Raw genomic sequence first — 26,779 nt, 5'->3', positions numbered from 1 at the left:
CATAGTGGGGTTTGCGACCAGCATGGATCCAGACCAGCCTGCGCATCCGCGCAGTCTGATCAGGATCCATGCTGTTCTCTACTTGTAAAAGGGTTTTTAAGCGAACAGCATGGATCCTGATCAGACTGCGCGGGTGCACAGGCTGGTCTGGATCCATGCTGGTCGCAAACCCATTATGTTGGTTTTGTCGTGACGCGGCTCAAATTATTTGCCGGAACGTGAAAATCCGACCTAGATGAAAACGTGGACAATGTAAGGGATCCCATTAGAACGAGTCGGACTACAATTTTATATATGCATCCTTGGTAGAATGTGAACCAGGCGGGGAGCCACACTTCTTCGCCCCAAAGCTCCGTCAAGGATGTAAACTGTGGGGAAACTTAGTGCAACCTTACAACACTTGGTTATGAGGACAAAAAAGGCCAAAATCATAACGAAGCAATACGTAAGTTGAAAACGGACCTGTCGAGATGGCAAAAGACATTAAAGATAAATGTAACATAAAACATGCGTTAACGTTTTGGCTTTTACGTGAATAGCAGTTGGCTTATCAAGAGAGTATGTGTAACATTTTGTAAATATATCTAAATGTAAAAGAAAAATATATAGCACACAATTCAAACTTCAACAAATAGATGAAATGTAATTATAAAAGTATGCAAATATTGTTTAATGTAATTAGGATCTACATTCTGTCTGTAAATGCCACGAGTATAATCCCTAAATCAGTTTATTTGAGGGACATGAAGTTTTCAATTTAATAAATGTATTAAGTTCTTATGTTTTAATAAGTTCATAGTAATGGTCATTTAATATAAACATTTTTGCACTAACATAAGTGCAAGAAAGGTAATAAAGGTATATTTACAATATAATTCATTCTAAGGACATTTCGTGTTTTTCCATTAAGTTTAGCCTTAGGAAAAAAATGCACGTGCGCACGTATTGCTCAAAAACTCTGACTAACATTTCTTTACACTTGAATCTTAGTTAATTGGTAGGTTGGCTGTTAGTTAGTTAGTTAGTTAGTTAGTTAGCTAGCTAGTAGTGAGTGAGTGAGTGAGTGAGTGAGTGAGTGAGTGAGTGAGTGAGTGAGTGAGTGAGTGAGTGAGTGAGTGAGTGAGTGAGTGAGTGAGTGAGTGAGTGAGTGAGTGAGTGAGTGAGTGAGTGAGTGAGTGAGTGAGTGAGTGAGTGAGTGAGTGAGTGAGTGAGTGAGTGAGTGAGTGAGTGAGTGAGTGAGTGAGTGAGTGAGTGAGTGAGTGAGTGAGTGAGTGAGTGAGTGAGTGAGTGAGTGAGTGAGTGAGTGAGTGAGTGAGTGAGTGAGTGAGTGAGTGAGTGAGTGAGTGAGTGAGTGAGTGAGTGAGTGAGTGGGTGGGTGGGTGGGTGGGTGGGTGGGTGGGTGAGTGAGTGAGTGAGTGAGTGAGTGAGTGAGTGAGTGAGTGAGTGAGTGAGTGAGTGAGTGAGTGAGTGAGTGAGTGAGTGAGTCAGTCAGTCAGTCAGTCAGTCACAGTCAGTCAGTCAGTCAGTCAGTCAGTCAGTCAGTCAGTCAGTCAGTCAATCTTCATATTGACTTTATTTTAGTCTCTTGTATTACAGATGACTAACTGTGAACCAAATTATAACACGTTAGCAAAACTGTTATCTTCACTATTTCGTCACAAAGTGCGGCTGTCGGCATTCCAATGGTGGCAAAGTTCATTAGACAACCAAAGCGTGAACCAAAATGCAAGCCAAAGTTTCTAAACTACACAGGACAAGACACATAAAATGAAAAAAGCACGTCAAATATGGAATGTGTAAAGGCTACGGTGTTCCGTTAGGGCCAGCGCGTATTCTCTGCGATGGTGACTGTACGACAGTGCGATGACGAAATGCGACAGTACGAAAGTGACAGTACGACAGTACGATGGTGACGGTACGACAGTACGATGACGAAGTGCGACAGTACGATGTTGACAGTACGATAGTACAATGGTGACGGTACGACAGTACGATGACGAAGTGCGACAGTACGATGTTGACAGTACGAAAGTACAATGGTGACGGTACGACAGCACGATGACGAAGTGCGACAGTACGATGGTGACAGTACGACATTACGATGGTGACTGAATGACTGTAAGTTGGTGACGGTACGACCGTACGATGGCGAAGCTCGACATTACGATGGTGACAGTCCATCGTAATGTCGTATTGTCACTATCGTACTCACGCACTGTGCCATCGTACTGTCGCACTTTCATCATCGTACTGTCGTGCTTTGTGCATTTCGTTCGCAGAGAAAACGCGGTGGCCGTAATTTAAGGCAAATGTAACTTGTCTCTGTACCGAAATAGAAAATTCCTTAACTTGACCTTAACATGTTTTTAATAAGTAATTCATGGTAAAGCGGTGTGACTTTCAGCTTATCGTTTTTATTATGCATTTGTTTATTGACTTGCTTCCAAAATTATAAATATTTGTCCGTCGGTTGGCTACATATTTGAATAAAGAGCACCGACAACTTATTTATAATTAATTTACCGGCGATTTGCACTAAGTATAATGAGCATTTAAGTAGTTCTTATTTTGACATTGTTGCTATTTTTCGATTGTTTTCGAAACAAAACTTTTTGAAACATGTTTGGCAGTATATTTGCAACATAACCGTTTTAAAGCTGGATAAGATCGTATAAATTGTTAAGGTTTTACACTAAGTCATATCTTAGCTTCATCTGTAATAGTGATAAAGATAAACTGTTTGTCATAAAGTATTACTAATATATTGTTTTACTTAATGAAATAATTTTATCTGATTGTAATAACTACCGACGACTTTATGTCATTTTGCCATTGTGGACAATTAGCTAGCACATAGACTTTAAAACAGTGTCGATGGAAAATAGTCTGATTTGAAAAAGTCATTCGAAAACCTGTGAAACAATAACAAAAAGAATTATATTGAATATGGTAAGATTTTTCTTCTTATTTATTATTTTCTTATTAAAGATGGAAAATGAAAATAGTTGTAATTATTTTATACTGATTTATCACTAGCAAAAGAAAAATTGCCAATAAATAAAAATATATATATATATAAATAACTAAATAAATAAATAAATAAATACTGAAAAAACACGGTTAAATCGTTTATCAGTTTGGTCTTTAAATCGTTCGTTTCAAATTAATCTAAAAAATCGTGTCTTTTAACTCGGATCGTATTAATATTAGGACACGCGAGTTCACTACCATAATTGATTTATAATACGATTTTAAAATATTATTATATCATGTTTGATTTACAGTCAGTAGTTTGTTAGATTTAGTGGCAATAGTGACCGTAAAGGATTGGTATTTAGAGGTTAAGAAGCAACTAGAAAGAGAAAGCAATGTTAAATCGCGTGTGAAATAGTTAGCTTAATCCAATGATACGTGCTTATGTTTGCATAATATTTCTGGATAGCATTTATACATGATACTAGTTTCTGCACTTGTCCGAATGGCGCACTAACTGTAGAAGCGAAAGAGTACTGACTATTGTAAAATAGATAAAACATATCTGATCATCAAAAATAGCATGATTTTTATTTGATAAAAAAATTAAACGAACATTAATTTTAATTATCATTCTTACATTTTATATAATCATATTTTACTTTTTATTGCAGGTAGTGCTCGTGTAGACGATATATTGCGACTGCATTATGGGTCAACAAGTAAGCGTAGAAACGTTTACATCTACAACAGATCCAGATGGAAACAAATACTGGACGAGTTTTGATCCGTACCCTTTCAAAGTTGGAAGCAAGAAACTTGTGTACATGGGTATTCTAAACGGTGATGGACCACTAAAAGGCCAGAAATGTGTAGTGAAAACCGTGCGGAACGGGGCAATAAGTCGAAACGATTGGATGCTGGAATCTAATCGATCAAAGGCAGCGAGGGATCTTGCAATTTCCTATAATAAAGTTACTACTCGCGGTCAGAAAAAGATAACCTTTAACTGTCCAATAATGGCTGAAATAGACACGATGTCCGACTGTCTGTGTATCAACGACATTCTCGGGAAGCCTAAAAAGAAATGGAAAGATTCTGAGTTTGTGTCAATAGAGTTATACTTACGTGGACATTTTGAGGAATTTGAGTTCGGATGGGTTCCGCGTGAAGAACTAGTTGATGCGGAAGCGTTCTCTCACTTCACCTGGTGTCAAAGTGAGGGAAGAATATTGGTTTCAAATCTGCAAGGGATAAAGACTTCAAATGCTTATCATTTTACTGGTCCAGTTATTCATTCCGAAGATATGGTGTACGGGAGTTCAGATTCCGGCCAAAGAGGTATTAAAGAGTTCTTTAAGCTGCACCAGTGTAATCGAATTTGTAAAAACTGGCCAAGACTGGGTGATGGTGTTGATTTAAGAGGTTGGGGCGAATATATTGTTATGGGAGAAAGGTACCCGTCGGCTCCACCTCTTCCCCCATCGCCTTCATTTGCACCGCCCCCGTACACGGTCAATGACAGAAAGCCACACCTTTCACAGATTCCCGAAGAATCGGAGGAAGACGAAAACCAGGTGCTAACAAATTCACTTCATCATCATCATGATGGTTCCCAGCATATCACGAGACCACAGTTTCAACAAGCCGGTTACCAACAACAACGCAACAACACTCAATGGCAAACTGAAAATGGATACGAGTTTTGTTTGGACTGGCGAGAAGAAGTTATCAAGCAGAGTATGAACTTTAACCCATATTATAACAGTGATGATCCCGTTCTTAGGGATGAGATGTTTGGTAAGCAGTTATTATGGATCGTTAAACAAATGAGGTACGCAGTATATGCATCCACCCCGGCGCCGCCGCCATATTTCACAAATACACAAGGACGGGAAATTACGCAAAGTGATTACATTCACGAGACAAACGCACGTGAAAAGAAACATTTCATTGGACAAGATCAGGATGAGCAGTATATGCTGCCTCCTCCGTACGAAGATGAAATTGTTGATCCAAAGTTGGAATGCGTCACATATCTGTAAAATACGGATAGTTATAAAAAAATAAATATGCTGTGATATTTGCAGCGAAATTACTGACGTTGTACTAAAATCAAGTGTTTTGCTGAAGTGCTAAAAATATGACAATGTTTTTTATTTCATACCGGCTGGTTCCTGATGAAAATGTAAATATTGTTTAGTTATGCCACCTTTTGGTGATTACTGACTTTTATTTAGACTTGTGTTGAATTCTCGGCGAATTTTTTGGATGTGACTCAAAACGAACTAGTATATTATGTAAAGTTCATACATAGAATCCCACGCTTTAAGTGCGAAAATGTCCAAGCTAAACTTTGGCAGATTATGTATACATATCCTGGAATAGTGTCAATAGTCATACAGGGTTTAAACATGTGTGTTACCAAAATTATGTATCGATTTCAAACTTTTCTATATACATTTTTTGATCACTTTGCATAAGTTTCATATGGTATACGTCATATAAAAACTGTTGTTGTGTTGTTTTTGTTGCTGTTTTCACATTATTATTGCAATGTTTGGTTGACTTTCATTCGTTTTACTAATAAAACAAATATACAAATGTAATGTGAATTTATTTCAAGTTATAGTTCCGCAAGCGGCTTCCGCGTCCCCCGACGATCTCGCGGTAATTCATGCTAATTTGTACATGTATACGTAGCGCAACCTATAAACATGACAGATTGACCAAAACGTTATTTCTTTGATCATTTGATAGACAGATGCAGTCAGAAATAAAGATTAAACTTATATAAGCCAGTGAAAGAAGGTTCTTTGCATTATATATTTGAAAGAAATTTACATTTTACCTATTTTAATGGGAGCAGTGGCCTAGTGGTTAAGGTGACTGCCTCTCAACCAATGGATCATGGGTTCGAGCCCTAATTGGGTAACGATCATAATTATCTCTTCATATGACGCCAGTACTGGTTGATTCCAGGTGGCGAACTCGAAAGTGTTTAATATAAGTTGCAAGAACTTGTTTCGCAATCGAGCATAAATAAATAAGTTTAAACTAATAAATTTATAGAAATATGTGTACCGCGGTACCCAAGGGTACAACCCTATACATATTTGTACTGTCCATCTCAGTCGTCAAGAGACAATTACTGTTCTAAAATATGGAAAAAAAAGAAACAAGAAAGTAATGGTATGAAATACGGACTCGATTTTGATTTAAGTTACCGTAAACAGGGCATGTACTATTATTATTCGGTGACTGGATCAAAAATAGAGTTTTTTTTTAATCACTTTTCTTTTTTTTTCCAATGAGTATTTTTTTTCAGAAGTGTTTACGAGCATTTTCGACTGGTATATATTTAGCTTCCAAATATAGACTCTAATTATATCGTACATCGTATTAGTCTTCTTATCAACAGTTAACTTCGTAATGATTTTCGGTCGGTCACGCCTATAAATATAATAATATAAGTTTTGTGCGATTCTTATACGTGTACAACTTTTAATCAGAAAATAATCAAATCTGACGTGGATTTTAAAGATATCTTTTTTATGTAAAGATTATTAGATCTTTTAATGTGCACGGTATCTAAGAAGGAATATAAACGTAATATTTAGCATGGGGATACATCCATAGAGTATCAGGATCCGTTCTAAATCGTTAAAGCAGCACGCCTCCATATTTATGCTAATTTTTATGCAAGTTTAAAAAAAAATTATTTACAGGTAAAACATTGTAAAGGGAAGAAAGAAAGTAACTTACACATTGCAAACGGTACTGAAAATCTACGTAAAGTACCGGAAAGAGGTCAAAACATGCAAAAATAGCCCTTACTGCGTTAGTAACCTAGTAGATGTATGGTAATATATAATGCAAATTCAGTCATTAATCGCATATAATATGCAAATTTTTAACTGAATCTTGAATATTTTTACATTTCTTAAAGGCTTTATTCATATTCCACAAGTTTGATTTTCTTGAATAACGTTGGCTCATCTGGAGGCATGCAGCTTTAAGTTGCGTGAACAAAGATGAGCTCAGTATACTCATTGTCGTTAGCTTTTAAACCGACATAGGAAAATTTTCGGCAAGATCGATCAGGAGTTCAATTTCGATGAACATACTGTTTTGGGAACGAGTTACCTATGTCGTGGAAAAGAGATTTCTTAAACTCTATTTTCTATATTCGAGTTTTACATTTCATTTGTATATTTCTATCTATAGATGTGCAAACTTGCATATGTATTGTATGCAATGGAAGATGCGAACTTTTAAATTTATTGTTGTTTTCCATATAAGTTGATGTATATGTAAACTTGTTATATAAAGGCGGGAACCTTCAATTAAAAGGCATAGTATGTGCTATGCACGGATACAATAAAAATGGTAGGCATACAAGTTCGCATTTTCAAAGGAACACTTTCTGGAAATTTGGCAACGAACGCCCTCCATAGATATTAAGTCGTGCCAAATGAATAGTATCTCGTTCCCTGGGCTTAGCTATCATGCACAATTATTTTCTTTTTACATGTATAATCGTTCCCTCGAATAAGAAACTTGTGGAAACGAGATAAAAAAAGAAGAAGAGAGAAATGCAATTTAAAAAAGAAAAGAATTGTGCACGTCACCTTTATGTCACTGCATACAAATATTCTTCATAAAATATTTGAAACATTGATACACAACAAGTACAATCATGTATCAGTTTGTCGCACTGAAAATGCAGGCACATACAAAAATATAGCTTTAAATATTAGTGCCCTTAAAAGACCAGGTAAAGTGTCCTTAAAGGAATATGTAATGACATTTAACGTTTATGTATAAATCTAATTTAAAATGTTTCTCATAAATCATTTCAGAAAGTGTTATTGAATTTAAAATTTCTTTGTTTAGAAAATTTACAAACATGTATCATTTTACATCACAATAAATGGTTTGGAACACAAGCAAAATAATAACGTAAATTCCTTTCCATGGTGGACTTTCGTTATAAGATCGTTTTATATTTTAGTACACTAAAATTTCTTAAATTGTAGTAATTTACTTTGACTTTAACTTTATTATGTTTTATCGTTTTGAATAGAACAACAACAAAAAAAGTTTTGTAAAAAAAAACAGTTTGAGGGTTTGGGAACAAGCTTGACTAGCTGGAACCATAACGTGCTGGTATTTCAATGAAGCGGTGCGAACCGGTTTTGATTTCCGAAGCTAATATCTTAACGACCACTGCCGAATAGAAGTTTATGCTCGCTCGTACGGTTCAGTCCGGTGACTAAGGGAAATAAACCAAACATATGTACAAACAAAAAGATTATTTACTGTATAAGTTGGTGCGCATAGTAGATCTTAAAAACATATAGACGTAGGGTGTGCTGTCTAGGATAATTGAGACCGTTTCAATAGCACTGTGTATACACAATAAGGTTACCATTCTACAATTTTAAGTTTAGTCAGTAGCACCCATGTTGCTACACGTACATGGCTATATACATGTATTAACAAGTTATTAAGCGTCTTACTGTTTGAGAACCGGTACGGGTATTTATCATATATTTTTCTGTACGAAATCTGCTGTGGTCATAGTATTATTTTTACAATAGGTTTACCTCTTACATTTGGTTTGCTATTTCTAATCATGGTCATGCAACTACATAGTTAGGTTAAGAAGCAGACGCTTGTTTTGGTTGAGTCTATTATGTTTTGTTTAGGGGGTGAGTTGTCATACACAAATTTACAATTTATATGCATTTTTTTTCAATGATTGTTATTATCTTAAATGCTTCTGGGATTGTTGTTTTATCATTTTTTTTTCAATTAAATTCAATTCATTTGTAAATAAGATTGTTATATGTCTATTAACGGAATAATTTTAATGAACACGCTAACCTCGGCGCGTCGCATAGGATGGGAAATACCTTTTTCATATTTTATTGTAATAAATATTTACAAACTGTGTCTTTCGGGTTTTTTTTATCAATATATAACCAATAATGATGTTTATATGAATAAATAATCATATCTCAAATCTGCGACTATGACTTACAATGAAATTCTACCTTTAGTGTTTTAAAAAGGTCTTTAATTTCCTGTAATTTTATTCTGTGATTATGCTTCAAAGCAGTCAATTGACCGTGAATTTTCTTTTCATATTTTGATTTCCTTGAAATCATTTTTCTCATCTGAAGGCATGCAACTTTAATATGATGATACATTAATTACATTCCATGAAAATGTTTAAAGATATAAAATATCTCATGACATGTTTGTTCATTTTACATTACACCTGTAATGAAGCAAGCATAAAAAGTCTTCACAAAATGTAGTATGCAATCGTACCTATATTACATACAAATGTATGTAATATTTTTCTTGTTTATGAAAATTTCGCAAAGTTTATTAACAATTCAGACATTCATTTGGTATATCTTGATTGAAATCACCTGTAACATAAGTCCCAGAAATGACATTTGAGATATATAATCATATTTGTGTTGTTGTTTTTTTTTTGCCAGCTTGTCGATAGATTGGCTTATTAGTATTTTTTTTTATTTTTTTTTTTTTTATTTAATTTTTTTTTGAGTTTTTGATTTTTCTGTGAATCAGCTACTTAAGGCGCTTTTGGTCAAGAGGATTTTATTCGGTCTCAATTTTATCATATTGATACAGTATGAAATATTCATGACAGTACTGCTGTTAAGCTAGACATGTACACATCATGATGTTCGCGGATATTGTTTCAATCTAGACCAAGTTAATACTATAAGATAAATGTTGCATTCTATTTTAGAGCAGAGCTTTAGAAGAACCCCACTTAGTCTCTGGCTTATGTCATGTGTAAGCTAGCACCTAAAATTTAAAACATATCGCGGGGATGAAGACAAGTGAGATGCATAGTCACTCTAGGGATTCATGGACTAGGGGATGACACTTTTAAAACAGGAGCTAAACTAGATCTTAATTAATATGCTACTTGTCTCAGAGAACGTTTTGATTTAAAACATATACCGTGCACAAAACCTTAAAATAATGATGGTATAGAATGAATTATATGTTTATATATAAATCAGAATTATGTCGATGACTTTTTCAATGCGTTACTTTTGCTTTTAGTCCGTATAAAAATGTTGTAAAATATCAATGAGGGCTCTGTACATGTATAATATTAATAATTATGATAAAAGTAATAAATTAAAAATGATTTTTATCATCATTAGCAATTATTATAATGACAAAATTGACTGTTGTTATTATTTTCATTTTAATTATCACGGATTTATATTACATTTATATTGTAATATAAATCCGTGTAATTTATCAATACACAGCTGTCTTCATATGTTTCAAAAATTTCAAATTTCACTTTTGAACATGTAGGTTGGAAACAAAATTGTTAATTCTTTTACTTAATTTATTTCTATAAAGCTTATGAAGTAAACGTTCATTCATTCAATAAATAAAGTAAGTTTCCTTCAGTTTTATTGAGAAGGCGCCGGATTTTATACCTGTCCGGTTCAAAGGACGGTACTTTGACTACTTTGACAGATATTACACGTGACAAGATGGCTACTAAAGAAGAGTCTACTTCATTTCGCCAATTTATTTACTGTTCTCTATGTAAATTCAGCCATAAACGTGGAAAGAAACATATATATTCAAAGCGTCATCAACTTATACTAAATACTATAACAAAAAAGTTTTCTTCAAAGGTACCAGTACTTATAAATCATATTTTCTAAAAACAAACAACAAACTCGGCCCCGAGTCATCTCGGCCCTTTACAAACTCGGCGGTATGAGTAAATACCAAAACAACAAATTTGCAAAAATATCAGTCCTATCCGGTATCTTCGTTCTACCACTGATAGGACTTTTACTGAAAGTGCAAAGGATATAATAATATTTACAAGTTTTTTATTTCAAAATGTGCCGAAATTGTGGTTCGAATTTAACGATTTTTTGCATGTTTTATTATTTTAACATTATAAATCATAATATGAAGAAAAAATACGTTTCATTTTAAATTAATAAAGTTCAAATTCCTCTACTGAAATATAATTGTACATTGTACTTACCAAAGAAATACAAAGGTACATGTAATTCATCACAAAGAAATAAAAGGTTTTTGAGCACATATTCTATAATTTGCCTAAAGTCCTTAGTGCTCAAAATATATGCAAAAAGAAAAACACACACCACTGTGACATTGTTAAAAACATATTAGGTTGCAGTTGTTAAGAAACATTAAAATACAATAAAACACAACTGAAAACTTGAATGTTTATTATCCCCTGCCAAAAAGGTGGCGGAGGATATAGAAATAGTCTCCGTCTGTCCTTCCGCCCAACATTTTTGTCCGGAGCATATCTTAAAAAGTATTTGAGGTATCAACTTGAAACTTCATAGGTGGATAGACCTCATTGAGGAGGAGTGCAGTGCACAAGAATGATAACTCCAGGGTTCTCGGGGACGCTTATTTCGGCGTCCCGGTACGCATGTTTATTGCAGCTGGACGCAAATATTTCAGAGCAAGGATTCCACGTACGCTTAATTTTGCCCGGGGACGCATAAACATTCCCGATTGTTTACAACCACAAATACACAAATGCGTCAGCGCGTGTCAGTCTATAGGTAGGCGGTCCTATGCACATTGACCCGTGAAGCAATTAGCCAATCAGCGATAACGCTTCCGATCATAATCACGCAATAGTGATCAGACTAATGTATACACGCTCTGTACAGTACATGTAATTACCAGATATATCACGAGGTAATAATTTTATATCTTTGATCAACAGTTGATTGGAAATTAGCAAATTTTACCGACAAAAGGATAAAATTATCGACTATTTACGCCGCAAGTTTAAAGACTGTTTTCTCAAATTACAATTGAGTGTAATTTTGAATGATTGTCGAATATTTTCGGCATTATAATGATTGTCGAATATTTTCGGCATTTCTAGGCACAATTTTGCTTTAGTTTCATTCTTGCAAAAACTTTCTATAAGAGTATTAAGAATTTAAGATATTGTGCCGAAATGCCAGGTACACATACGCTTTTCTCTATCCGAAAATTGATCCCGAACATCGGCGATTTCACATTCGCCAGAAACCCTAAAATTTCGCAAAAATTCTCGGTTTCCAAGCCAAACATGCGAATGAATTGTTTCTTTATTATTTAATCAACATTAAATCTTTAAATGTCGATCTTTAATTTGCCCCCTTTTGAAGATATTTGCTAAAATAATCGTCAATCGGATGAATCTCTTACACACTGTGTGAATCTGTACACGTTTTTCCTATTCATTCCGCTAAATGCTGCCTATATACATTTACGTTTTTTTTAACAAATACAAACTTTTTGTCTTAAGAGTGGACTTATTTAACCAGAGAAAAATTTGATTTAGTATAAAAGTGAAAAAAAAAAAAGATTTCCATGGGTTGATGCATTATAATGAAATAATTTCATAATAAATATTAACAAAACAATAATTATACTATGTAGTTCAGAGTTTCTTTTGAATAACTATTTACTTTGGAAGTCTCTTGAACATTCAAAATATCAGCAATGCTATTGTAAACATTGAATGACTAATTAATCTGTAAACATATTAATTGCGACGCGCTTTTGGACTCCAACTTTTTCAGGGTTGGGAGTCCATGGACTCCATGTTTTAAAGTCCTAGTGAGAACCCTGAACTCTACCCTGCATAATTTTTAAGTTATTGCCCTATTTAAGTTGTTATTTTTCAAAATTAATTTTTGTCCAGAGCATCACTCAAAAAGCCTTTGAGATATCAACATGAAACTTCATAGGTGCATAGATCTCACTCAGGAGGTGTGCAGTGCAAAAGAATGATAACTCTACCTTTCATAACTTTTGAATTATTGCCCTTTGTTATTTTTCATACTTATTTTTTCACCTGAGTGGAACATAACTCAAAAGTGTTTGAGATGTCAACATGAAATGTCATAGGTGGATAGATCTTATTGAGGGGGAATGCTGTGCGCAAGAATGATAACTTTTTGCTATATAATTTTTGAGTTATTGCCCTTTGTTCTTTTTCATACTAATTTGTCCGGAGCTTATCTCAAAAAGTATTTGAGGTATCAACTTGAAACTTCATAGGTGGATGGATCTCATTGAGCACAAGAATGATAACTCTACCCTGCATAATTTTTGAGTTATTGCCCTTTGTTATTTTTCAAAATTAATTTTTGTCCAGAGCATAACTCAAAAAGCCTTTGAGATATCAACATGAAACTTCATAGGTGCATAGATCTCACTCAGGAGGTGTGCAGTGCGCAAGAATGATAACTCTACCTTTCATAATTTTTGAGTTTTTGTTTTGCCCTTTGTTATTTTTCATACTTAATTTTTCACCTGAGTGGAGCATAACTCAAAAGTGTTTGAGATGTCAACATGAAATGTCATAGGTGGTTAGATCTTTTTGAGGAGGAATGTTGTGCACAAAAATGATAACTCTTCCCTATACAATTTTTGAGTTATTGTCCTTTGTTCTTTTTCATACTATATTGTCTGGAGCTTATCTCAAAAGTATTTGAGGTATCAACTTGAAACTTCATAGGTGGATGGATCTCATTGAGGAGGAGTGCAGTGCACAAGAATGATAACTCTATCCTGCATAATTTTTGAGTTATTGCCCTTTGTTATTTTTCAAAATTAATTTTTGTCCAGAGCATAACTCAAAAAGCCTTTGAGATATCAACATGAAACTTCATAGGTGCATAGATCTCACTCAGGAGGAGTGCAGTGCACAAGAATGATAACTCTACCTTTCATAAATTTTGAGTTTTGCCCTTTGTTATTTTTCATACTTAACTTTTCACCTGAGTGGAACATAACTCAAAAGTGTTTGAGATGTCAACATGACATGTCATAGGTGGATAGATCTGATTGAGGAGGAATGCTGTGCGCAAGAATGATAACTCTTCCTATATAATTTTTGAGTTATTGCCCTTTGTTCTTTTTCCGGAGCTTATCTCAAAAGTATTTGAGGTATCAACTTGAAACTTCATAGGTGGATAGATTTTACTGAGGAGGGGAATGATAACCTGCACTTGACACATTCTAGCATTTATTAAGTTTTATTTATTGTTTACAGATACAACAAGTTAAAAGAAATTTATTTAATCCAACTGTACAAGATATGATGTTTGAAACTGATGCCAAGTTCTGGTGCTACTTCTGCGAGGAACAGTTTGCTAAACATGAAATTGTAGAGAATTGTACAGTTGTCGGGGCAGGATTGTTAGAACATATTTCAAGGTATGTATATATGAATAATAATAATAATTGAGCCGCTTCACAACAAAACCAACATAGTGGGTTTGCGACCAGCATGGATCCAGACCAGCCTGCGCATACACGCAGTCTGATTAGGATCCATGCTGTTCGCTGTCAGTTTCTCCACTTGTAATAGAGTTGGTAAGCGAACAGCATAGATTTTGATCAGACTGCGGGGATGCGCAGGGTGGTCTGGATCCATGCTGATCGCAAACCCACTATGTTGGTTTTGTTGTGACGCGGCTCATATGTACAATTCTTTCTAGTTTAAATTGGTATTTCTCTGTTATAGAGATGAGTTTTTATTAAAGTAGAATCTACACAAATCAGATCAGAACTGAAAGTTTTCAGTAATTTGTATATACAGCCGAGACTGCCTTAGCGACCCCCTGATTTCAGCGACTCCCTATCTTATCCGACCTTGTTTCAGTCCTCCCAACGTATTTTCCTATATAAATGGTCTGAATTATACGACTCCCTGTCATATGTGACAAGCGACCCTAATTGTCTGATCCCAACGCATTGCTTTGTCTAATTTAAACAACTTTCACACCTTTTAATTGTCCGTTAATCAGATAAATAATACCTCTTTTAACACCCAGAGAGACAAAATATTTAAGTCCAATTATAATCCAGTAGTCAGTACTCTCAAACAAACTCTACACACCTCTAACTTATTTACACGGATAACATGTATACAGGTATCAAGTGACGTAGTGTCTGGAGTAGTACTGCCAAATATGGTAAGCATGATGCAATTGATGTGTGTTAAAAAATTGAGGTCACAGGTGTAATTAACATAATGAACTGAGTAAACTGGATAATGTCTGCATGAATAATACGAAAAATGTTGATACCAGACTAGAAAAACCTTTGGATATGGATAATTATGTTTTTTAAAAGTATGATATTAATTATAAGGATTTGAATGCATCAAATTTAAGTTTATTTTGTACAATAATGATTCAATATAAATCTAATGCAAAACATTAAATTAAATTTTATATGATATACATGCGATTAATTTATATTTGCTTGAAAGGGATTCTTATTTTATTTACATCAAATATTTAAAGTACCTATGTGTATTTGCAATTGGTTAGACACAGTTATACAGTATATATGTTAAGTCACAATGATATATAGACAGATAGATGGTATTTAAATTTTAATTTTCTATGAGACTGTATTAAGAGACTCCCTGTCATATGTGACCTTTTTCTAAAGATCCCTTGGAAAGTCACATATGACGGTCTGGACTGTAATATAGTTATGTGTAGTACAGCATTTATCAAACTACAAATTAACCTTGAATAAAAAATATGATAATCAGATAAATGACTTGTCCAATTTTTAGTATGGCCAAAACCATTCAACATTTTTTGTTAAAAAAAAATTAAAATACATGTATTCATTGAACTATCTGAATATCATTCAAACATTGCAGACCTTGATCTTCATCTGCAGTAATGGTTGCATGGGTAAAATATGTTTCAAACAACAAGTTATGTTAAGAGAGAATAAACAAATCTTGCAGTACTCTAAAAATTCAATATATACATTTGAAGGTGAAAGAAAGTCCTGAATAATCGCTTAACAGATTCTATAAATTTAGACCTTTCCTGAATAACAGATATAGACAGTTTTAACGTATAAATGTATAAATATATTTTCCAGTAAAGATCATAAAGCAGGCATGGAGCAGTTTTTCTGGGACAATTTGATGAAGAAAGAGTTAAAGCCGTTGTTTGTTTTGTCAGCTGAAGATTTATACATGTAAGACGTAATTTATTCATAAGCAAGTCACAATATTGGCCAACCTTTGATGTATTATTCAGATTGAAGAAATAAAACACATAGAGTCATGACATTTAAGTTTGTATTGCTTAAAGTTTACACAGGATTATATCTAGCATAAAAAGACAGGAGTTTGTAGTGGCAATTGTCATTGGCAAAAGCATCGTTAAATTCGTTAAAGCTGAAAATGGAAATTGTCACAGAATTAATTTAAACTAACATGAATTATGAATTTATATCAATACTAAACAGCATGATGTTTGTACTAGATAGCATACATGTTCTCTTGCTTACTAATTACTTTCAGATTTAAGAAAGCAGCATTTCTAGCTGTTAAAAAGAGGCAGAAGTTGCAAGAGTTAGCTAGAAAAAAGGTAACAGTTACATGTTCATTACTAAATAATGTGTCAGTTGTAATGGTAACATAAGATATACTTTTATTAGCTCCACCTGGAACAGAAAGTGGAGTTATTGTTTTGACAGTGACATATGATTATAATATATTAATTTATAATAATAATAATAATAATAATATAATTAAATACATGAATGTTTGTTTAGTTGGGATTTAAGTTGCAGCAACACTAAAAAATCCAATAGTAAATTTGCGCCTTGGATAGGTGCTGCTATGAGCAACATTTCAAGCACTAGTAAGAAATTAATTGAGTATATTCACCTATTTTTCATAAGCTTGTTTTGATAGCTTACATCATGGCACTTTTATTACATATCAAGGCAGTGCTTTTTTCACCAGTTGGGGAAGCAGCCCTGCCCTTAATTTTGGGGGAAATTATATAGTATATTTGACATAGGGGAGGAAAAAACTTGATGTTAATTCAAATTTTTGGGGAAATCTTTATGCTTTTAAAAAATATTTCTTTTGGGGAAGTCGCCCTTAAACAGCTCCTGCTATAGAAGGAAAAAAGCCATGCAAGGATGAAAAATGGTCAACTTCACAGTCAAGTGTCCATCTGACATCTCTTGTTGTTAAACCATGGTCAATATGTTGAAAAAATATATAACACAACTGATCAATATTGTGTTGGGATATAAATTTTAAAAAGAAAAGATGTTTTTACTGTCAATGTGGTTACTCTTCATTTCAGGTGGCAGAGAAAATATCATTGCAAGGGATGAATAGATTGGTAATTGATGTTTGAAATAGTCCTTCACCTAACAGACTGTATCCACTTTATTCATCGATATTTTACGTGTAATCACTGCATTGATATTTTACCTTTGCATCTCATTTACGGTACTTTCAGTGAAAAAAAACACACAAAAAAACCAAAACAAAGTAAATCAAAGTAGAGATATACTATGCTCATTTTTCAGTAAAATAATTTTATTGCAGAAATTTATTGAAATCTATAAAATTCTTACTGAATATGTCTTATTTAGATATAATAAAAAAAAACCTTACAAACTATATATGGGAATCTGTGCTCCTTAGTACGGGTCAAATAAAGCTGGTCATTCCTTAAAGAACTGCCAGTTTTTTTAATGACACTATATAATCATAGTCGTATACCTTGAAGTCTGCGTGTTTTTGAATTTTTACTTCTGTGTATGGTTGAAGGGGACTTAAAACTATGTATCAGTTGAAAAAGCCAGTTGACCTTACACTAAGTACACATCATTTTCCTGATTCTGTTATAATAAATTATAAAATTAACTAAAAATAGTTCTAGATAATCATAAACTCTATACAATAAATACAATTGATGAGTTACCTTACTTTTGAACATATATTGATAATTTCAAATTCAATTTGATATCAATATGGTAGGTATTTTTAGAGGATACTGTAGTATTGTAATTGTATTGCTAATTTGTTATGCTTATAAGAAATCTATGATACAATAACCAACATATAAAGAAGAATCTGTTAATGTTTATAATATGTGTGACTTTGATTCATGTCGGGTTCAGTGTGTATTTTTCTGTAGTAGTGTAAATCTTAAGGAAAATATTTGATATTGGACATAAAAATAATCCATTATTTTAATAAAGCATCTGGTAAAATATGTGTACCAAACTTTGGTCCCCTGGCTTTTTCATTGAAACAATGACTATTTCAAGGGTTACGTTTGTCCCTTGATACTTTTACCGTTTCAACTATAATTTCCTGAATGTAGTCAGACTCAGCAATTAAAGCAACCAGTCTAGAAGATTTACCAGGAAATGCACTCAGTAGAACCAATCAGACAGGAAGTGGAATCAGTCAGACAGGAAGTGGAACAAGTCTTGCAAGAAGGGACGGAATTAGTGCCCAACAGGAAGCTAGGTACCACTCACAAAATACTGTGTCTGGTAGGAAGATGACTTATTCAGCAAAAGCAGAGGGTCTGGCATATATTAAACCTGTAAGACATTTATTTAGAATAAGTTTTATGAAGAGCAATAGTTTACATAAATAACCTTCAAGGGAACAACTATTTACACAAAATATATTATTAAATATGAATGATTGATATAATATATGTTTCCAACAGATGCTTTTATGTGAAAACATGATCTTATGGATTTCAAAAATCCCATTGTAGGCCAATAAGTAACTTGAGAAAAACTGACCCCTAATGTCTTTAATTAAGTAGAGACAGTTTCCATAGCCATTGGGTGACCTATATTGATTTTGAGGTCATAGATCAAAGGTAACAGTGTCACTTTATGTTAAATACTTGTCGCATAAATAATTTGAGAAGAATAAGGGTTTGTTTATCATAATAGTTTGTTAAACTTAGTAGGGACGTAGTGCATGGTCAGTAGATGTATTGCTTCTGAGATCATAAGGTTGAAGGTCAAGGTCACAGTGACATTGTAAAATCTTTATCCAATCACTAACTTGAGAAAGAAAAAACTTATATAAGTTTGTTTAACATAGTATGGACAATGCTCTTGGCCAGTAGACGATCCTCATTGATTTTGAGGTCATACAGTCACAGTGGCACTTAATATGAGACCGTTGCCTAATCAATTTTTAAGTTTCCACAGTAATAGGTTGGTGAACTTTTAGTTATTATACTATTGTATGTATATAACTGATTTATTCAACACAAATGTATGCATTTGATATGTAAATATGCTACTGAAGCAGTGATGTTAGTGTTCTAATGATTTAAATACCATCATAGTAAATCAAGGTGTGTTATACATGTATTTTATTGTTATGTACATGTTATATTAGGCTACCCAGTATGGAAATGAAGAGGGCAATGTACACTCTGGAGGTTTACCACCATGGTTACAGTCAGATGATGACAGTAGTAAGAGCAGTGTTATTGGCCCAACAATAAAAGACATACAGAAACATCGTAAGTATTGACTATGTTTTTTGTGCCCCCACATTAGTGGCGGGCATTTAGTTTTACCCTTGTCCGTCCGTCCGTTCTCTTTTGTGTCACACGTAACTCAAAAAGTATTTGACCTAGAGTCATGAAACTTTACAGGAATGTTGATCAGCATGTGAAGTTGTGCACCTGGGTATTTTCGTCTGGATATTTTTAGTATTTTTTGGAGTTATTGCCCTTGACTTAGTAAAATTTTGCAATTTTCAACTTGTGTCGCATGTAACTCAAAAAGTATTTGACCTAGAGTCATGAAACTTTACAGGAATGTTAATCTTTAGTTGTGTAGTTGTGCACCTGGGTATTTTCGTCTGGATATTTTTAGTATTTTTAGAGTTATTGCCCTTGACTTAGTAAAATTTTGCAATTTTCAACTTGTGTCGCATGTAACTCAAAAAGTATTTGACCTAGAGTCATGAAACTTTACAGGAATGTTGATCAGCATGTGTAGTTGTGCACCTGGGTATTTTCGTCTGGATTTTTTTAGTATTTTTAGAGTTATTGCCCTTGACTTAGTAAAATTTTGCAATTTTCAACTTGTGTCGCATGTAACTCAAAAAGGATTTGACATAGAGTCATGAAACTTTACAGGAATATTGATCAGCATGTGTAGTTGTGCACCTGGGTATTTTCGTCTGGATTTATTTAGTATTTTTAGAGTTATTGCCCTTGACTTAGAAAATGTTTGCAATTTTCAACTTGTGTCGCATGTAACTCAAAAAGTATTTGACCTAGAGTCATGAAACTTTACAGGAATGTTGATCAGCATGTGTAGTTGTGCACCTGGGTATTTTCGTCTGGATATTTTTAGTATTTTTAGAGTTATTGCCCTTGACTTAGTAAAATTTTGCAATTTTCAACTTGTGTCGCATGTAACTCAAAAAGGATTTGACATAGAGTCATGAAACTTTACAGGAATATTGATCAGCATGTGTAGTTGTGCACCTGGGTATTTTCGTCTGGATTTATTTAGTATTTTTAGAGTTATTGCCCTTGACTTAGAAAATGTTTGCAATTTTCAACTTGTGTCGCATGTAACTCAAAAAGGATTTGACATAGAGTCATTAAACCTTATGGGAAGGTTGCTCAGCATATTTAGTTTTGCTCCTGGGGTTTCGCTTGTGGATTTATCCAGTATTTGTAGAGTTATTTCCCTTGACTTAGTAAAAACTGTTTCATTATGTTGTTATTTGTTCCTTGAGTGCTTGAGTTAGAATCGACCAACTTTACAGGAATAATGATCAACATCACTAAATTACAGGAATAATGATTCACATCACTGTGAAGCTATGAACCTGGGACTTTGCATGTGGATTTTTTTCAGTTTTGTTAGAGTTATTGCCCTTGACTTACAGTAGTATAAATTTGCAATTTTCAACTTGGGGTTTGCTTGGGGATTTATTCAGTATTTGTAAAGTTCTTGCCCTTTACTTAGTAAAAAGATTTTTAGTTTTCAAAAAATATTTGACCTAGAGTCATAAGATTGACAGAACAGTGGCGCGGTGGGGGCACCCGTGTCCTATGGACACATTTCTAGTGAAAATTTGGATTCTGAGAATTTTAAAAGCATGGAATATGTGTTTAACATGCATTTTTATGTGCCCAAAAGAATTTCGTGCATAAATTACTATGTTATACCCCCTGGCGTCCGTCTGTCTGTTAGCAATTTGGTTTTGGGAGCATAACTTACGTTCCATTTTGCCCACAATATTCAAACTTAATAGGATGATTGTCCATATTGGGTAGAGGACCCCTATTGATTTTGGTGTCACAAGGTCAAAGGTCAAGGTCACTATTACTTAGAAATTGAAAACAGTTTCTGGAGCATAACTTCAGTTCCATTTGGCCTACAATATTCAAACTTCATAGGATGATTGTCCATATTGGGTAGAAGACCCCTATTGATTTTGGGGTCAAAGATCAAGGTCACTATAACCTTAAAACTGAAAACAGTTTCAGAAACATAACTTAAGTCCCATTTGGCCCACAGTGTTCAAACTTCATAGTATGATTATCCATATTGGGTAGAAGACCCCTATTGATTTTGGGTCACAAGGTCAAAGGTCAAGGTCACTATTACTTTAAAACTGAAAACAGTTTCCGCAGCATAACTTAAGTTCCATTTAGCCCACAATATTCAAACTTCAAAGGAGGATTGTTTGTTGAAGTAGGTAATACTTTATTTAATCCCATGTCTTACAAATGCTTCATCTTTACTAAAAAACAAAATCACTTTCAGGCATATAATACTCCGCCTAGCGGTGCTGTTGTTGATAACATGTTTTTATTGCCTCAAATAGATATAGATAAAGTGAAAACTTGCACTTACATAAATTAATGTAGATAAAGTGAAATTTACAAAAAAAAAATATCTTTTCGTGAAATTCAGAAAGAGATAATTTAAAAGTGAACTGAAATCATATAAATCAACACAATTTGATTTGTTTTGTTGCAAAAACAATTATAGACAAAGGGAGGTAATGATATGTAAACCCAGTCTTTGTATATTGATTAAGTTATTACAAATTTGAATTGTGTAGTCCTTGGAAACATAAGGAAAGATAATATTGATTGCACATGTAATACATAATTAGATTTGTGTAAAAAAATTGTGTATTTTTTCTTTTAATTAAGGTACTGTGGTTTAGACCCATTATATGGTGTAGATGTGATATAGATATAGTTATTATATCCCCGCACATTATACCCCCGCACAACAAAGTTGAAAGGGGGGTATACTGGAATCAGGTTGTCCGGCCATCCGGCATCCGGCTGTCCGGCCGTCCGTTGGTTTTTTCTTGTCCGCCCAATAACTTAAGATTCCTTTGACCCACAGTCTTCATATTTGGCATGGAGGTTAGTCATGATTAGTAGATGACCCCTATTGATTTTGATGTCACCAGCTCAAAGGTCAAGGTCACAGGGGCCTTGACTTCAAAAAGCTTGTCCGCCCAATAACTTAAGATTCCTTTGACCCACAGTCTTCATATTTGGCATGGAGGTTAGTCATGATTAGTAGATGACCCCTATTGATTTTGAGGTCACCAGGTCAAAGATCAAGGTCACAGGGGCCTTGACTTCAAAAAGCTTGTCCGCCCAATAACTTAAGATTCCTTTGACCCACAGTCTTCATATTTGGCATGGAGGTTAGTCGTGATTAGTAGATGACCCCTATTGATTTTGAGGTCACCAGGCCAAAGGTCAAGGCCACAGGGGCCTTGACTTCTTAAAGCTTTTCCGCCCAATAACTTAAGATTCCTTTGACCCACAGTCTTCATATTTGGCATGGAGGTTAGTCGTGATTAGTAGATGACCCCTATTGATTTTGAGGTCACCAGGCCACAGGGGCCTTGACTTCTAAAAGCTTGTCCGCCCAATAACTTAAGATTCCTTTGACCCACAGTTTTCATATTTGGCATGGAGGTTAGTCATGATTAGTAGATGACGCCTATTGATTTTGAGGTCACCAGGTCAAAGGTCAAGGTCACAGGGGCCTTGACTTCAAAAAGCTTGTCCGCCTAATAACTTAAGATTCCTTTGACCCACAGTCTTCATATTTGGCATGGAGGTTAGTCATGATTAGTAGATGACCCCTATTGATTTTGAGGTCACCAGGTCAAAGGTCAAGGTCACAGGGGCCTTGACTTCAAAAAGCTTGTCCGCCCAATAACTTAAGATTCCTTTGACCCACAGTCTTCATATTTGGCATGGAGGTTAGTCATGATTAGTAGATGACCCCTATTGATTTTGGGGTCAAAGGTCAAGGTCACAGGGGCCTTGACTTCAAAAAGCTTGTCCGCCCAATAACTTAAGATTCATATGACCCACAGTCTTCATATTTGGCATGGAGGTTAGTCGTGATTAGTAGATGACCCCTATCGATTTTGAGGTCACTGGGTCAAAGGTCAAGGTCACAGGGGCCTTGACTTCAAAAAGCTTGTCCGCCCAATAACTTAAGATTCCTATGACCCACAGTCTTCATATTTTGCATGGAGGTTAGTCGTGATTAGTAGATGACCCCTATCGATTTTGAGGTCACCAGCCCAAAGGTCAAGGCCACAGGGGCCTTGACTTCAAAAAGCTTGTCCGCCCAATAACTTAAGATTCCTTTGACCCACAGTCTTCATATTTGGCATGGAGGTTAGTCATGATTAGTAGATGACCCCTATTGATTTTGAGGTCACCGGGTCAAAGGTCAAGGTCACAGGGGCCTTGACTTCAAAAAGCTTGTCCGCCCAATAACTTAAGATTCCTTTGACCCACAGTCTTCATATTTGGCATGGAGGTTAGTCATGATTAGTAGATGACCCCTATTGATTTTGAGGTCACCGGGTCAAAGGTCAAGGTCACAGGGGCCTTGACTTCAAAAAGCTTGTCCGCCCAATAACTTAAGATTCCTATGACCCACAGTCTTCATATTTGGCATGAAGGTTAGTCATGATTAGTAAATGATCCGTATTGATTTTGAGGTCACCAGGTCAAAGGTCAAGGTCACAGGGACCTTGTCAAAATAAAGCTTTTCCCCTCAATTGCTTCAGAATGCCTGTCCAGAGTGTATTGATTTTGACATTTTCACATTTGAAGCATGTAGAATACATAACTTAGCAATGCACTGGCTTAGTAACCTCAGATTTGGCAGGGAGGTTGTCCTTGAGTTCTAAATGGCCACTGTTGATTCTGACAAAGTGGTATGCGGGGGTATTCAAGCCATGATAGTGGCAGTTCTAGTTTATTACAATTATGTTATTATAATATGTAAAAAATGACCTATAAAGACAGTGATATATCATTACTGTTTATTTCTTTTTAGTGGAGCAAGAGAAGAAGGCCAAGCTTCCTGCTAACAGAGTTGGAGCTAGTTTTGATCATACAACCACTAGGTCACATGACTGGCTACCTTCATTTGGAAGAGTTTGGAGTAAAGGGAGAAGACTTCAGTCAAAGTATAAGAGTTTTTTTCATTTAATGAATTTAAAATACAGTTAGTGTTATAAACATATTTATTCTGCTAATTACATTAGCATTTAATTAAATCTGATACAATAAAACACTTTTCCCTTAAATTTTCTTGAAAAGAGTTTTATTGCCCGTTTGTTTAATCTAAATAGTATTACTTGTTGTGTATGTATACAATAGTGACAATACATATGTGAAGAGTTTCATGAATTTTGTACCAATACTTACCTATTTCACACAAGTAACTGACTCCTTCTTGTCAAATATCACTTGAAGTTATGATGGCTGATTCATTGCATTGTGAAGCATCAATATAGAAAACCATTGACAGGTCAATTATCATATATATCACATGCATCACAACATTTACATAATGTCATGTTTTCTCTAGTATTTGACACAGGTTATTGAGTTTCATAGTTTATAGTATCAGTAATTATGCTCCCTGAAAAATTTCCGGGGAGCATATAGTGGCCGCCTTGTCCGTCCGTCCATCCGTCATGACATAACTTTGAAACAACAAGAGGTATCAACATAAAACTTTGTAAGTGAAAGATCTCATTGAGAAGGTGTGCAGTGCACAAGAACTGTAACTGTGCCTTGCCTAATTTTGGAGTTATTGTCCTTTGTTCATTTTTATCCCCCGCCGAAAATTTTCGGCGGAGGATATAGAAATAGTCTCCGTCCGTCCGTCCGACCTTCCGTCCGTCCGTCCTTCCGTCCGAAATTTTTGCCCGGAGCATATCTCTAAAAGTATTTGAGTTATCAACTTGAAACTTCATAGGTGGATAGACCTCATTGAGGAGGAGTGCAGTGCACAAGAATGATAACTCTACCTTGCATGATTTTTGAGTTATTGCCCTTTGTTATTTTTCAAAATTGATTTTTGTCCAGAGCATAACTCCAAAAGCCTATGAGATATTAACATGAAACTTCATAGGTGCATAGATCTCACTCAGGAGGTGTGCAGTGCACAAGAATGATAACTCTTCCTTTCATAATTTTTGAGTAATTGCCCTTTGTTATTTTTCATACCTAATTTTTCACCTGAGTGGAGCATAACTCAAAAAGTGTTTGAGATATCAACATGAAATGTCATAGAAGGATAGATCTTATTGAGGAGGAATGTTGTGCACAAGAATGATAACTCTTCCCTATACAATTTTTGAGTTATTGCCCTTTGTTGTTTTTTTCATGCTATTTTGTCCAGAGCTTATCTCAAAAAGTATTTGAGGTATCAACTTGAAACTTCATAGGTGGATGGATCTCATTGAGGAGGAGTGCAGTGCTAATGAATGATAACTCTACCCTGCATTATTTTTGAGTTATTGCCCTTTGTTATTTTTCAAAATTAATTTTTGTCCAGAGCATAACTCAAAAAGCCTTTGAGATATCAAAATGAAACTTCATAGGTGCATAGATCTCACTCAGGAGGTGTGCACTGCACAAGAATGATAACTGTACCTTTTATAATTTTTGAGTTATTGCCCTTTGTTATTTTTCATACTTAATTTTTCAATTCAATTTTTTTCTCAAAAAGTATTTGAGGTATCAACTTGAAACTTCATAGGTGGATAGATTTTACTAAGGAGGGATGCAGCACACAAGAATGATAACCTACCCTGCATTATTTTTCAGTTATTGCCCTTTGTTATTTTCAGCCATCACTATTCACATAGGTTTCAAATCTGTAATCACTATAGCCATCAGTTTTCATTACCAAAAGACCTCTTAAAATGGAATTATTCTGCTCTACTTCATATACATTCTTCCAATGAGCAAACACATTCGGCGGGGGATGGCCATGTTGACATGGCTCTTGTTACACTTGAACTTTGTCCGGGACATAACTCTTAAACTATAAGAGGTATCAACATGAAACTTTGTAGGTAGATAGATCTCATTGAGTAGGTGTGCAGTGCACAAGAACCGTAACTCTGTCTTGCCTAATTTTGGAGTTATTGCCCTTCGTTCATTTTTACACTTTGAACTTTGTCTGGGACATTACTCTAAAACTATAAGAGGTATCAACATGAAACTTTGTAGGTAGATAGATCTCATTGAGTAGGTGTGCAGTGCACAAGAACCGTAACTCTGCCTTGCCTAATTTTTGAATTATTGCCCTTTGTTTATTTTTACACTTTGAACTTTGTCTGGGACATAACTCTAAAACTATAAGAGGTATCAACATGAAACTTTGTAGGTAGATAGATCTCATTGAATAGGAGTGCAGTGCACAAGAACCGTAACTCTGCCATGCATTATTTTTGAAATATTGCCCTTTGTTTATTTTTACACTTTGAACTTTGTCTGGGACATTACTCTAAAACTATAAGAGGTATCAACATGAAATTTTGTAGGAAGATAGATCTCATTGAGTAGGTGTGCAGTGCACAAGA

General features: G+C 34.7%; 2 protein-coding genes across 4 annotated transcripts in view; both read left to right on the top strand.

Moving 5' to 3' along the window:
* LOC132744425 (centrosomal AT-AC splicing factor-like) overlaps positions 1-26,779 on the top strand; it is a 29,953-nt gene that overhangs the window by 2,137 nt on the left and 1,037 nt on the right. Inside the window, exons 1-8 of one of the 2 annotated variants that reach the window (XM_060733133.1) lie at positions 10,516-10,682; positions 14,099-14,262; positions 15,958-16,056; positions 16,385-16,451; positions 17,184-17,222; positions 18,216-18,443; positions 19,265-19,391; positions 24,235-24,367. In XM_060733133.1, the coding sequence (XP_060589116.1) occupies positions 10,536-10,682; positions 14,099-14,262; positions 15,958-16,056; positions 16,385-16,451; positions 17,184-17,222; positions 18,216-18,443; positions 19,265-19,391; positions 24,235-24,367 (1,004 nt within the window). In that variant the 5' untranslated portion in view covers positions 10,516-10,535. Of the gene's footprint in view, positions 1-10,515; positions 10,683-14,098; positions 14,263-15,957; positions 16,057-16,384; positions 16,452-17,183; positions 17,223-18,215; positions 18,444-19,264; positions 19,392-24,234; positions 24,368-26,779 lie in introns of those variants that run through there. The other variant, XM_060733134.1, reaches the window with a different exon arrangement.
* LOC132744423 (alpha-protein kinase 1-like) lies at positions 2,597-5,582 on the top strand. Of its 2 annotated transcripts, none has more exons than XM_060733130.1 (2): positions 2,597-2,949; positions 3,648-5,582. In XM_060733130.1, exon 2 carries the CDS (start codon positions 3,684-3,686, stop codon positions 5,016-5,018), a length of 1,335 nt encoding a protein of 444 aa, XP_060589113.1. In that variant the 5' UTR covers positions 2,597-2,949; positions 3,648-3,683; the 3' UTR covers positions 5,019-5,582. The 2 variants fall into 2 exon arrangements, with proteins under 2 accessions (XP_060589113.1, XP_060589114.1); XM_060733131.1 differs by lacking the exon at positions 2,597-2,949 and adding an exon at positions 3,393-3,518.

This window comes from Ruditapes philippinarum, unplaced genomic scaffold (genome assembly GCF_026571515.1).
Source record: "Ruditapes philippinarum isolate M1 unplaced genomic scaffold, ASM2657151v2 ctg2761_1_1_1_1, whole genome shotgun sequence".
NCBI lineage: Eukaryota > Metazoa > Mollusca > Bivalvia > Venerida > Veneridae > Ruditapes > Ruditapes philippinarum.
This window is presented reverse-complemented; position numbering and strand designations above follow the sequence as displayed.